The sequence below is a fragment of the Netta rufina genome, assembly GCF_964035555.1.
Source record: "Netta rufina genome assembly, chromosome: Z".
NCBI classification, from domain to species: Eukaryota; Metazoa; Chordata; class Aves; order Anseriformes; family Anatidae; genus Netta; species Netta rufina.
The window spans coordinates 27,197,348-27,211,286 of record NC_140126.1 but is presented as its reverse complement, the minus strand read 5'-3'; the positions used below and the strand labels follow the sequence as shown (position 1 = coordinate 27,211,286).

At 37.5% G+C, this 13,939-nt stretch overlaps 1 protein-coding gene across 5 annotated transcripts in view; it reads right to left on the bottom strand.

Moving 5' to 3' along the window:
• Positions 1-13,939, bottom strand: part of KDM4C (lysine demethylase 4C) — a 286,545-nt gene that overhangs the window by 126,462 nt on the left and 146,144 nt on the right. For all 5 annotated transcript variants that reach the window (XR_014619288.1, XM_084304804.1, XM_084304806.1 and 2 more), the window contains exons 10-12: positions 10,769-11,007; positions 8,356-8,717; positions 5,064-5,175 (exon numbers count right to left, since the gene is read on the bottom strand). Coding sequence is in view for 4 of the 5 variants with exons in the window: in XM_084304804.1 (XP_084160930.1) it covers positions 5,064-5,175; positions 8,356-8,717; positions 10,769-11,007 (713 nt within the window). In the remaining variant the exon portion in view is untranslated. The remainder of the gene's footprint in view (positions 1-5,063; positions 5,176-8,355; positions 8,718-10,768; positions 11,008-13,939) is intronic.

The window sequence follows — 13,939 nt, the reverse complement described above, 5'->3', positions numbered from 1 at the left end:
AGAAGGAAAACTACAGCTTTAAAACTAGCCATTTTTACCAATAAACTAAACTCGACCAAGCTACTATTCACAATAGCTTTCTCTCTTTATTATCTTACAAAGTAAGGAAAGCAAAATGGCTTTGAACTTCTGATTCATACTTAAAATACTAAAGGCTGTATGCAAAGAAACCCACACTGAAATAAATCTATACACCGTTATATCATTTAGGGCAATGCAAAATTTTAGCCAGCTTGAATCTAAAAACAGTTTCTAATGTTGCATGCCCAAATATTGCTGGAAAGTAATCCCTGGGACCAATCAGTGTGCATCCAAAGTCGGTATACTTGCTCCTTCTGCTGAATTTGCTTTTTTACTGCTTAAGTGAGCAGAAATATAACTGCATTACATACAGAAGAATAATATTACCACAAGCTAATATGCCAGCATTGATGATAAAACCAAGGTTCATTACGTAAAAGATATTAATATTTTGACTGTGACATACAACTCACACTGTACTGCTGCACTTATTTTTCTAAACTGGCAGCCTGAGCTATAATTTCTGGGACCGATTCCCCAGTCCCCTGTATTTCTCATTGTTCAAGCCTTTAGGAATTAATTCCACACGCACACACAAAAAAACGCACAAATCATAATAAGGGATAGTCAGACATCAGATATACACAGGGAGAGACTTCAAGGGGAAAAGAAAAAAAAAGATTAAAAAAAAAAATATGACAGCAATAGACCACAAAGAAACAATTAACCCAATCCTTTCTCTGTCAAAGAAACATTCAGATCACAAGGAAACATGCACATAAAGAAGCATATGCAGTGATAACAAGAAAATACTAAATTTAATGTCAAAGTAATCCTGTACAAAAAAAATAAAAATAAAAATCTGGCAAAGGACTCTGTATTAATAGAAAATCCAGAAAGTCTTGGTGAAGATTTAAGCACGCTGTTAAGTATGATAGCAAATGGCTGACAGTTTCAAAGAATGCTGCCTTCATATTAACAGTCTCTGATCACCTCTATTTGCAGAAACTTGCTATTAGAAGCCTAGCATGTGAAGGACTTCAAATATATTAATTTGAATATAAATTATCTGTATTAGAAATGGCTACAAACAGACTATCCAACTAAAGTGACATGATTTGCAGATGAACTGTAAAGCTCTAATTTTTTAATTTTCTGTAACAGCACTAGCTCATTTCTTCTTCTCCTTCCTCCATTTTGTTTGCATTTATGAATTGATTGAACCCAGATAAACTAAAATATAAATCAGTGTATCAATGCACATATCCCTCCTTGTAGAAGAATAGAACAGATTAAATCAACATTTGCGGTTCCAAGAGTATCAGCATCAGTATCAGCCCTTACTGGCATCATTTCTCTTCAGAAACCACAGAGAACGAGAACTGAGTTAAGTATACATGCTGAACTACATTTCTGGTAATCTCCAGAATACGGATGAAGCATGTCCATAAAGGGGAACATAATCGTTAGTACATTGATACTGATTACTCCCCTGATATCCAACAACAAACATTAGGGAACACTATCAGAAAAATCTCCTTTGACTGGCATCCATCTAGCGACAGATCTCTAACTCGCACGTCAGCATGCGCCAGGAAAGCTAATGAGGCGTCAGTTTACCAGTCTCTCCCAGCGGTTCTTCAATCTCTGTCTTGGATGTAAACATTTTATTCACCAAAATCTATTGTCTCTCTTCTGGTGTTCTCACAAAAGCATGCTGATAAATTAGATCACAGAGAGAAGCAGATGCATGAAAATAATATCAGGCTCCAGTACCAGCCAGAAAATACCAGTAACTGCCACGTCCAATAAAACTCTTAATTACTTCCTTCAGTCAATAAGCAGACGGGTGCTTAATAGGTAATTTAAATGATTCTAAGACAGCTTTTTCCTTCCTACCAAAAATATATCCTTATCTACTAGAAGGACAATCATCATGTGAAGAGGAAAGACTGGGAAGTATGTAATAGTATATGACTTCCTGTTGGGATACTGCTACTTTCACATAAAATTAAGATATCAGGAGGCCAACAAACAAATTATTGAGATTAATAAACTAGTGTAATCACATCATCATCTGGCCGAATTATATCACAGACAATTCATGCTTAAGTGTCAATTTTAGACTATAACATCTAACACAGCTAATGTTAAAAAAGCATCAGCAGCAAAAGCACTCTAATCTCTAATTAAAAAAGAGAAATTTCACTACAAACTACCACATATTTAGATATTTAATTACTTTACTAGATGAATCTTAATATTAGTATCATCCTTTTTGTGCAAATTACCATAATACTTTATGAAATATGCTCTGTCTAGCCCTCAAGGTATCCAAACATATCCATATATGATACAGATCATGGGCCTACGCTGTCTCTAATTTTCAGAAAGATGCTTAACAGCTAATTGAAGTATCCTGTCTTGCAAAACTGAGGTTTAGATTAAAAAAAAAAAAAAAAAAAGAGAGAGAGAGATTATGGCTTTCTCAAACTACTGATAAAGAAGAAGCAAATGAATGACTTTAGGCCTGGAACAAGGACAGAGATGTATTGACAAGGAAACAGCTAAAATTACAGCACCCAGCTCAACAATGCTTGAACTGATGCTAACTATATTATTTTGTTACAAGAAGAAGAATCAGTTAATAGACATGCTCTCTTTCTTAGAAGTGGTGAAAGTCTATTTGCAGCTGTATGAAAACAGTGACCATTGACTACCCATAACTGCGAAGAGAAACCCAGCAAGACTCCTATACCACTTAAAGTATAAAATGAGAGCACTAAACAAAATACAGGTACAATGCACAGGTAAACACTGAAGCATACAACAATGGTGGAATCAGACCTGTAGCCTCTGATGCAGTATTAGGTCCATTCTGTATTACAGAGTATCAAAATGGTAACGGAAGCATGACAACCAATCTACAGTTGTGCTAACTAAAGAGATTCTGGTGTACAGTACTGGAAAAAAAATGTGAATTAGAGAACTAAAACATTGAGGCAATATGAACAAGGTGTATATTTGTTTTCCATTTTGATGCACAGTTCAATAAACTTCACAAGTCATGTCCGATAGAATAAAGTAGCTTTATTCATCCAGTTTGGTTGGCTGTATATGTGCATGCAGGGTAAAGCAAAGTTTATCTTTTTGTTTGCTTCAGAAAAGCAAATCCCCACCCTGGTAACCTTTTTAGCTTTTGTAGCCTGTCCAAACAAGATGGAGGCTCTCTGATGTTAAAGTACTCATGTGTGTTCCCAAATAAAGAGCATCTGAGAAGTTCTGAGTATTATTCTAACTTTTTGGATCCCTATGGTATCTAGTTCCAGAGCACTAAATTTAATGGCTGTAGAATTATTCACACATTTATTGTGTACAGAACTCTGTTTACTATATTAATGTTGTTTATTGTCATTACTTATGGACTTGCTTCTTTTTCTTAATTCCTACTTCATTCCATCCCTTGAAGTTCCCGAAGTTATCATATAGTATATAATACCATGCATACCTGCAATTTATAGTGACAACACAGAGAAGCATAAACTAAATTATTGCCTAACATCAGGCTTCTAATTTATGGAATTAAACAGTTAAACAATGGAATTTTGTGGTCACTACTCAGCATTACAGTCAAAATATATATACTGTAAATATCTAATGCCACATCAGAAACTCAGTCTTACACACTCCCAGGCAAGACTTTACTCTGTTTCCAGTTGTTTTCTGGCTCTTAGAAGAGAACACAAAACTGCTCTAATAAAATACCTAAAGGATTGTTCATCCAGAGAAATTGGTATGAGGCCTTTTGTTTCTTTCTAATACTCCTTAGAGAAGGATGTTCTTGCTTACACAATAACATTGCACTGTCTGGATTGATCCAGATCATCATTACTTGGAGCTGCCGATTGTTACTGTTGGGTGGAAAGGCTTAAATGAAGGCCTAGCAATCATTATGCCCTCATATGTCTTGTGAAAAGAGGAGCATCTCAGGCAAGTCCAGGCACTATGTTTTATGACCACAGGCCAACAAAATTTTTACTGTTCACACTTGTCTCCTATTTGGAGCAATGGGGTAGTGCCTCTGGATATCCTAGCATTCTTTCAAGGCTCTTCTGTGTTTTCAAAGCACCAACCAAGACGGTAGTGTTTTGTGAAAGCTTTCACACCCCAAATATCCTTCACACCAAGATCATTCTATCTGCAAGCTTTTAATTTGCTTCTTCCTTTTACAATGTTGCTTCTGATGGTGGTCTTTCTGAAAGGTCTTTTCCACAACATCTAAAAACCAAGCCATGCTCTTCCACCTCTTCTTACATTTGTGAAACTGTAAACCTTATTTGTAATCTCTTGCAAACTACTCATTAGATATAGTTAGAACCATATCTAGAGATAGGAGAAATGTAGAGGGGCTATGGTCAAAATAATCTTTTCAATGACTTCTAAAACGACAGGGAAAAATTGATTTATCAAAATGACAGAATTACAGAGGTTCATTATTTCAGTATGAACCTAAGCAAAAACCTGGAAATCAAGACATTGTCCATGCCCAGAAGTCAGTAGCTTTTTTTTTTTTTTTTTTGAATGAGAACTACAGTAACTTAAAAGACTGACTATAAAATATCCAACTTCTATTAAAAAGACCAGGAAAAAGTAGATTTAAAGCAGCAAGGGGGATTACGATTTACACCTAAGGTCTTGTTTTCAAAAGACTTTTGTGTCATTTTTAGCTACGTTTACTCAATGAAAAGCTTGCTCTTAAACACAGTTGCTCTTAGTTCTAACAAGGAAGATTTGATTTGTGAACACATGCATCTTAAACGACCTATTGTTCAGAGTTTTTTGCAATGATAGATCCACTGTTCTTAGAAGAATTCATGTGAAAACAGTACAGAAGTATATGATGTGGATTCAGAGCCCACACTGAATGATTTATATGCAATAACCCTACACAGTTTATATTTCCCGTTGTTTTTGAAAATGCCTATATATGGTCTATGCACAGGAAAAGACTACCAGAAAAAAATATTAAACAGTACACTCACCTTCATCACTAGTTGCTTGCTGTTTAACCAAAGTCATTGGAGATCTAGCTGGGGGTTTATTTAGTGGATGCCGCCAACTTTTAGATATTTTCTTGCTTTCAGCTTCTGCTGACTGAAAACGAAAATCACAACTAATTTAGCATGGACTTCTGCAGTTAATTTTGATGAACAAATCCAGTCTCCTACAAATGAGCACAGATATCAGTTTTGCATGTATGACCAGGATATCCAAAGTACCTTTAATGTAACAATAAAATATTTGTCTCTAATTCAAAATACAATCTCTAACTGAGAAAAAGTAATCTTTTGCACACATAAACTATTTGAGGTGTAGGTTTCTACAGTCCATCCAAACTTACAGAGCATAAATCCTGTTTTGCTCAGGTGATGTTTGAGAGAAAGAACAGTTCTGGAGAGCTAGAAATATAATGTAGCTGTGTTTTGGTAAATGTGCCCAGAATGTATTAACTTCATATGTCACAGAACACAAAATACTTGAGGAAATGCTATATCTTGGAAATTAAAAATAATAATAATCTGGAGTTCAGATAAGAAACTAAGACTTCTGACATAGGATTAGCACACTGGGATATAAGGAAACTCCTCCCTCAAACACTCTTATGTACTTTCAGCTTGAAGTTAGCCAAGGTTCAAGAACTAAAGCCAATGCTGCAATCATTGCAGCATTCCCAATTCCAGATTTAGGTGCCATGAGGGATATCACAAAGTAAATCAGTTGCTGGTCACAACTGGAGATTCAGGAGTAGAGGAAGCACAAGTGTACTGACAAAAAGTTGAGAACAGTCTCACATGATTTCTATGGACCACCTAACTTTGTTCTTCAGTACCTAGAAAGCAACCCAACAAGTTACACACGTACCCCTTGAATGCTGTGAGGGTTGAAAATTACTTCTGTTAAGTATGAAGGAAATTACAAAACGAGATAGTATTTACTATGATAACCCAAGGGAACAAGATGAGGTCAAAGCATCATACAGGTTTATGATCTAGAAGTTACCAACAAATTAAAAAGGGAAAGATCTACCTCTTCTACCTCTTTAATTGCATTTGTGCAACACACTTGTAAGAAGTAATAACAAAAACACATGAAAGAGCAAGCAGTTATAATGGAGAATAGCTGAAGCCTCTTATGTGATACGTGATATATAAATTGCTGAGAGGCACTGAAAGAGATTAATAGAATCTCCAACACACATTCATTAAAACTCCCAAAATAGAAAAAAAAAATCATTAGTGCACACTTTGTGACTGTGAAATGGTCAGTATGATTTTGCTTACACCTCCAAAATCTATTTCCCATCAAGTCTGGCAATCTGGTGGTATAGACTGCCTGCTCTCTCTCTACCAAACTGGGAATTTGCCAAACTTAGCTTCTGTGACTACCACTACAGCTTTTCATTTTTCAATCTGCTTCCTAAAATCAAAGCTGCCCACACTTCAGAGCAGAGTAACAGCAGTAGAATAGAACAGAATAGAAAGAATAGAAGATTTTAGTTCATCTGGAAGTTCCTCCTACAAAGATCAGCAAGTCCAACTGCCTGACCTCTCAGGGCTAATTAAAAATTAAAGCATATTATTGAGTGCATCGTACAAACGCTTCTTGAATGCTGACAGGCTCGGGGCATCCACCAACTGTCAGGAAGGCTGTTTCAATGTTTGACCACCCTCACAGTACAGAAATGTTTCCTAATATCCAGACTGACCCTCCCCCGGCATAGCTTTGTGCCATTCCCACACATCCTGTCATTAGTGACCAGGGAGATGAGACCAGCACCTCCCGTTCACTTCTCCTCAGACACTTGTAGAGAGCAATGGGGTCAGCTTTCAGCCTCCTTTTCTGCAGACTCGACAACCCATGTATCCTCAGCCTCTCCTCATAGGACATGCCTCCAGCCTTTTTGCCAGATACTTTCATGTATAGAAATGCATAGAAAAGTATACTTTCACATAAGAAAGGGTCAAGAAAATAAACGTTTTTGGAAAAATAGATACATGATACCAAATACAGCACTCATATCTAATTGCAGTTGACATAAAACTTACGGGGAGTGGCTGACTCATCAGAGGGCTGTGCAGGCACTCAGAGGGACCTCAAAAGGCTGGAGAGGTGGGCTAAGAATCTCATGAAGTCCAACAAGAAGTGCTGAGTCCTGCATCTGGGGAGGAACAACCCCAGGCGCCAGCACATGCTGGGGGCCACCCAGCTGGAAAGCAGCTTGGCATAAAACCACATGGGACTCCTGGTAGACACCAAGCTGAACATGAGCCAGCAGTGTGTCCTTGCTGCTAAGAAAGCTAAAGGTATTCTCGGCTGCATCAGGCAAAGTATCACCAGCAGGTTGAGAGAGGTGATCCTTCCACTCTTCTCGGCATTGATGAGGCTTCAAATGGAGTTCTGTGTCCAGTTCTGGGCCCTTAGCACAAGAGAGACCTGGATGTATCGGAGACTCCAGCAGCAGGCCACCACAATGATCAAGGGACTAGAGCACCTCTCATATGAGGAAAGGCTGATGGAACTGCAGCTGTTCAGCCTGGAGAAGAGGAGGCTCAGGGCGAACCTTATCAATGTGTATAAATACCTGAAGGCAGGGTGTAAAGAGGATGGAACCATGCTGTTTTCTGTGTTGCCCTGTGCCAGGACAAGAGGCAATGGGCACAAACAGGACCACAAGAGGTTCCATCTAAACATCAGGAAGCACTTCTCTACTGTGTGGCTGTCAAAGCACTGGAGCAGGTTGTCCAGAGAGGCTGTGGAGTCTCCCTCACTGGAGATCCCCAAAAGCCATCTGGACGTGGTCCTGTGCAATATTTGCTCTAGGTGTCCCTGCTTGAGCAGGGGGGTTGGACCAGATGACCTCCAGAGGTCCCTTCCAACTCAAACCATTCCGTGCTTCTGTAATAATTTGTATTTCAGGTCAGTAGCAATAATTAAAGCTGGTAGCTGTGTTAGTACTGGCAGGCAATGAACATGGGAATAGCTTGAGAGTAGTGACTGACAGATCAGATTCACAGATACAAAATGAGATTAGTAGAAATCTAAAATCAGATGAAAAATATGCCAACAAGTAAGCTCCAAAAACATTCTGCTTTGGATCTGAATTCCCACTGTTGCCTGAACACTTCAGAACATGCTCAAATTAGCACGAGATTAAAATCATGCATATTCTTAACTGCTTTAATATGGATATCAGTTCTGACTAGGAACATGTTTGTTCACATTTCATTAAATCAGGAATATATTAATATAATGATGGAAATTTGCTTCACATACACTGGATGTTTCCATGCCATCTTCTTCATCCTTTTTTGCAACAGGCACTTCTCCATGTTCCAAGATACTTCCACAGCTTTCTAGGTCACTCACATCATCCTCTATAAAGGCATTTTCCTCTTTACCTGGGTTTTCCACCTCAGAAGTATGTTCCTGTGACTCATGGAATGGTATGGGTGACATAGACTGATATTGAGATTTCAAACTCTCTTCTTTTCTACAGTTATCAGAAATGGGCAGACAGGCCACTGAATCTTCAGATGTAATGACAGAGTCATTGGAATCTGCCCCATCTTCATCTTTGATTTTTGTTTTCTCTAGTGCAGGAGCAGGACTGGAAAATGATTCTGAAAGGATGCTTCCTGTGGATCAAAAATACGATTTGTTAATCAATCTCACTTTCTATTAGTGTATTTCATTTCAAAACAATACGAACAGCTCCTTATTAAGGAGACACACAAAAAAGTAGGTGTTAGAAGGACATGCATAAAAGTGGAGTAAGGGTTTGACTGCAGAATATATTCAATGTAAAATTTTGAGTTTGGAGCGTGAAATACAGCTTTAATCGTTTAATGGGTATTTTGTGCTTGAATTACAACAGTTTTAAGTCATTCAAAATAATCAATATTTGTTTAGTCTGACAGCCCACATGCACTTTATACTGGTTGGAAAAAAAATAATAAAATATATATATATATAAAAGGTTGGTATATTGAACTTTATTTATACCTATTATGCCAGTTTTGCAAATGAAAATAAACATCAACTAATGGTTTATAATTAGGAAAATATATTTCAAATAGATATCAAGAATATTCTGAAAACAACAGCACTGGTCTAAAAATGAAAGGCAATTAGCATAAATTTAGAGTTCAGCAATTACCATAATTCTATATTTCAGTGATGCTGAAGGGTGAATTTGTGGATTTTGTTGAAATTCTTTATCTGTGGATGTTTCAACACGTTTCCATATTTTCTAGGCTGTTTTCCAGACACAATAAGCTGGACAGCTGACCCAAAAAACATGCTTTTAAAGAACTCTATTGCCACACATCACAGTGAATACTGGTTCAGCAGCACTTCCAAGGCATTACAGAAAATGGTCTCTGAAGTACTTTTCTTTACAGTGGTTATATGAATGAGCTTTTCTGAAAAATGACTTTGTCAGGTCAACTGTTTATAAAATTTAGTAATATAAAGCCCATCTGATACCAAAACAGAACCTCTGTGTATGAAGACTACTGCCCTTATGTAGCATAATGACTGTACTAGATGGAGATGACACAGGACAAACCACTGGCTCCTATGTGAATACTGGCGCTTCTAGTGTCATATCTAAAAAGGCCTTTTCCCCTACAAAGGTCTAGGCACCACCCCTCAATAGCACAAAGGGAAGGACAGTGCTCCACTCTTCTCTGCTTTTCCTTCTCTTGTCAAGGAGCACATGAAGTCAGGTATCTAAATAACACTAGCTTTTCAGTGGTCATGAACACTCCAAACCTCTGATAAAGCTGGAGGAAGCTGTAAAGGAACAGCTTCAAAAAAAAAAAAAAAGTGTGTGGGGGGGAAGGGGGCTTTAAAATACAGCAACACCTAAATTTAAGAAAGAAATTCTCAGCTTCCAGTTTGGAATTTGCACTTTGGTATCTTTATGAGGTTCAGTCCTGGTTTTTACCACCTCCAGCAAAACTAATACCATTCAAAAACAGAGAAAGAGTGTCTAAATATACAACCAAATTTTAAATCTGTGGGACTGTTCCCAAACCTGAAGTTAAGACTGTAGTTTCCCTTTCTGAACAAGAATGTGAAACTATACCTTAATTACAATGAAATTCAATGGTAACAGAAGAAATAAGTTCCAGAACAGACCAAACATAAAATTATAAAATCATTGTGGGGGAAAAAAAAAAGAAGCATCCTTGACTTGAAAAAGCCTTTGTAAATTACATTATCAGACAAAACAAGGGAAAATTAGAACTCTTCAGTCTCAGAGCATTTTTTGCACAAGTATGACCACTATGCAGTAATAATATGCAGTATTATTGATGAAAATACATGTAGCATATTGGAAGCATATATGCTCTATAATGTTTGCATCATTAAGAGTTGTTTCCATTATCACTTACCACTTTTTTTTTTGTATAGCCTATCAGTCAATTGAAGAAGTATAATTTAAAAGAATCATCCTCTTTGCACACTCGACTAAAACAATTTAGCTGATACTACTCTCAGTTCAGAATATTAATTTGGTCATTCACTCTTATTGAATCAATCTTCTCTGAATAACTTTGTAAGTACACATTTTTAGTATGCTACTTAGGGGTGTACATTGCTTTAATGTCCACTAATTTATAACATTAGAGTATCAATAGTCTACAACTTAGATGTGAAAAACCATCAGTCCTTATCTCACCTGCACCCTTGGCATTATCCAATAACACCTGATCCAGCTGCATTCTACCACTGTTTTCTTCTTCCCCAGAAGGCACTCCTGCACTTTGTCGTCTCACTTTTTCCTCTCGTTTTTCATTGACCTTGGAGTCATCAGCAGTTGCTTCAGTCGCTATGATTTCTGCACCAGTTGCCACAGCAGACAGTCTCTTGTCCTCTGGAGTTTTAAGCTTTTTAGATCGAGATCTGTTGCGCTGTAAGCTGTTATAAGAGATACTGCTGTCAGAGTAGAATGTCTGTCTTGGATAAGATAAAATGTCTACCAATATATATATGTCCCTTTCACCTGCTTAAAGACAGTAGGAAAAAAAAAAAAAAGAGAGAATTTTTCATCTTTTTGTATTGAGATGGTGTTTACAATTTATTATGTGATAGGTTAACGATTCAATTTGACCTTCTAACCTTTTATCAGTATTCTATGACAAAACTTAAATTGTAAAATAACCTTAACTATTACTTAATCTGCATCCAGACTAGCTTTCCGATTAACCCTTTTTTTTGAACATGAAAGAGACTAACCCTTATGAAAGTAATGAAGACAAAACATTCTCAAACACACTAAAACCAGGTAATATTTCCAAACACTAATGCCAGTACAATAGTAGTCTGAATACCCTCATAAAATGTGGTCTGTTTACATACCATATACATTTTTATACACATATTAACATAAACAAGCATCTGAATAAATAAAAAATTCTAGTCACCAAATATTTGAATGGCTACTGTATCAAACAATACATTTGATAATGCTTTTTAAAAATCAAAGTTGAAATAGTATAGAGTTTATGCACTCTCGGAATCAGAAGAAAGAGGCTGAAGCAAGAGAGATGTCAGCCACTTTGAGAAACTGGTTTGTTATTTATGCGCTCAAGCTAAGGGTAACAGGAGATTGGAATCCAGTTTCAAATTCAACTATGTAATACAGGAGAAGATGATGTTTACCTGCTTCATAGAATCATAGATTTGTTCAGGTTGGAAAAGACCTCTGAGATCATCTAGCCCAACCTTTAACCTAGTACTGACAAGCCCACCACTAAACCATGCTACTAAGTTCTACATCTACACGTTTCTTGAAGACCTCCAGGTATGGTGACTCAACCATTTCCCTGGGCAGTCTATTCCAATGCTGCACAACTCTTTAAGTAAACAAATTTCTCCTGATATCCAACCAAGACCTCCCCTCCTTCACAAGTTTGTGAACCACAAATCACACATCAGGTTCCAAAACTGATGACACAGTAGTGATTAATTCCCAACTACGGCAGGAACTTGGACTCTAAACACCTCCAGAAAAAATATTTTGTTACCCCTTCCCTTTTATCATGTGTCATCTAATGTACACATTTCAACGCAATCTCTACAAAGCAATATTAGAAATAGTATTTCTACAAAACAGTAATTCCAAAAAATTTGCCCAAGTATGACACATGGCCATCCATCCACAGCAGCCAGCCTAATTACTGTTTACATGCAGTTCTAGTGTAGCAAAGTATTTCAGCCACAAACATCAAACTTAAGCTCTGCATGTCACTATGTTCAGGAAAATTCCCATACATGGTATTTCTTCTGTTTTCCCTCTTTTGGAACTTGCATTATCCTCCTAATCAAAATGATCACAATTTCAATCATAGAATCATAGAATAGCTTGGGTTGGAAGGGACCTCATAGATCACTTAGTTCCAAGCCCCTTGCCAATCAACACATTACAGTAGAAATTAAGCTGAGTAAACATTTCATCCTCCCTTCACAATATGCATTGTTACCACGGCTGAATAAAAGCCAACTGAAGAATTAAAAAGTATGGGAATTGTGTTTATTAGCTCAGCTCAGTGCATGAAATCACACCATGTGTTCCCATGCTAAAACTTTCAATACATTGTTTAAGTCTTTTAGTTAAAATTGCATTGGAGTGTATACTTGCAGTTACTCTGTACAGCGAAATTAACTACAAGTGAAATTACCTAATCAATAAAATTTCTCTCTCTCACTCTCTGTTTCAGTTAGTACTATCCATGCATTAAGAAACTGGCTGTTCCAGCTTCTTCACCAGATGTCTTCAAGAACTCATTCTATCCCACAAATTACATGTATTATTAGAAACCCCAGAACAAACCCAATGTCTTCAACTATGTTTTTCCTCTACAATTGGAACTGATTCTCTTCCTTAGAGTTTGATTTTCACAGAATCACAGAATTGTCTAGGTTGGAAGAGACCTCAAGATCATCGAGTCCAACCTCTGACCTAACACTAACAGTCCCCACTAAACCATATCCCTAAGCTCTACATCTAAACGTCTTTTAAAGACCTCCAGGGATGGTGACTCCACCACTTCCCTGGGCAGCCCATTCTAATGCCTAACAACCCCCTCAGTAAAGAAGTTCTTCCTAATATCCAACCTAAAATACCCCTGGCACAACTTTAGTCCATTCCCCCTCGTCCTGTCACCAGGCACATGGGAGAATAGACCAACCCCCACCATGCTACAGCTTCCTTTAAGGTATCTATAGAGTGTGATAAGGTTGTCCCCGAGCTTCCTCTTCTCCAGGCTGAACAACCCCAGCTCCCTCAGCCGCTCCTCGTAAGGCTTGTTCTCCAGACCCCTCACAAGCTTCATTGTCCTTCTCTGGACTCGCTTGAGCACCTCCATGTCTTTCTTGTAGTGAGGGGCCCAAAACTGAACACAGTACTCGAGGTGCGGCCTCACCAGAGCCGAGTACAGGGGGACAATCACTTCCCTAGCCCTGCTGGCCACACTGCTTCTTATGCAAGCCTACTGTCTTCTTCAAGAAACACATTCATTCACAAAGAAAATGAAGAATTCCCAGTTTAAGAGCAAGACAGAAAGGTAATTATGTTGTAAAGCAATTTGAAGGAGGAAAGAGGTCTTAAAAAACAGTATTTTTAACCCAGCATGCCTCTCTCCCCAGAAACTAGATACCAATAAAACAGTACAATCTAGGCTAGAAGCTAAGTAGATTTTTGTTAGATAATGAAAAAGAAAATCCATAGAGGTCATGTTAAGTAAAATCAAAATATGAAAGCAATAGTGCACAAGTAAAATTTGTGCAATGTAGAAACAAACAAACAAACAAAAAAACAAACATCATGCACGCATGAAGGAAACATATC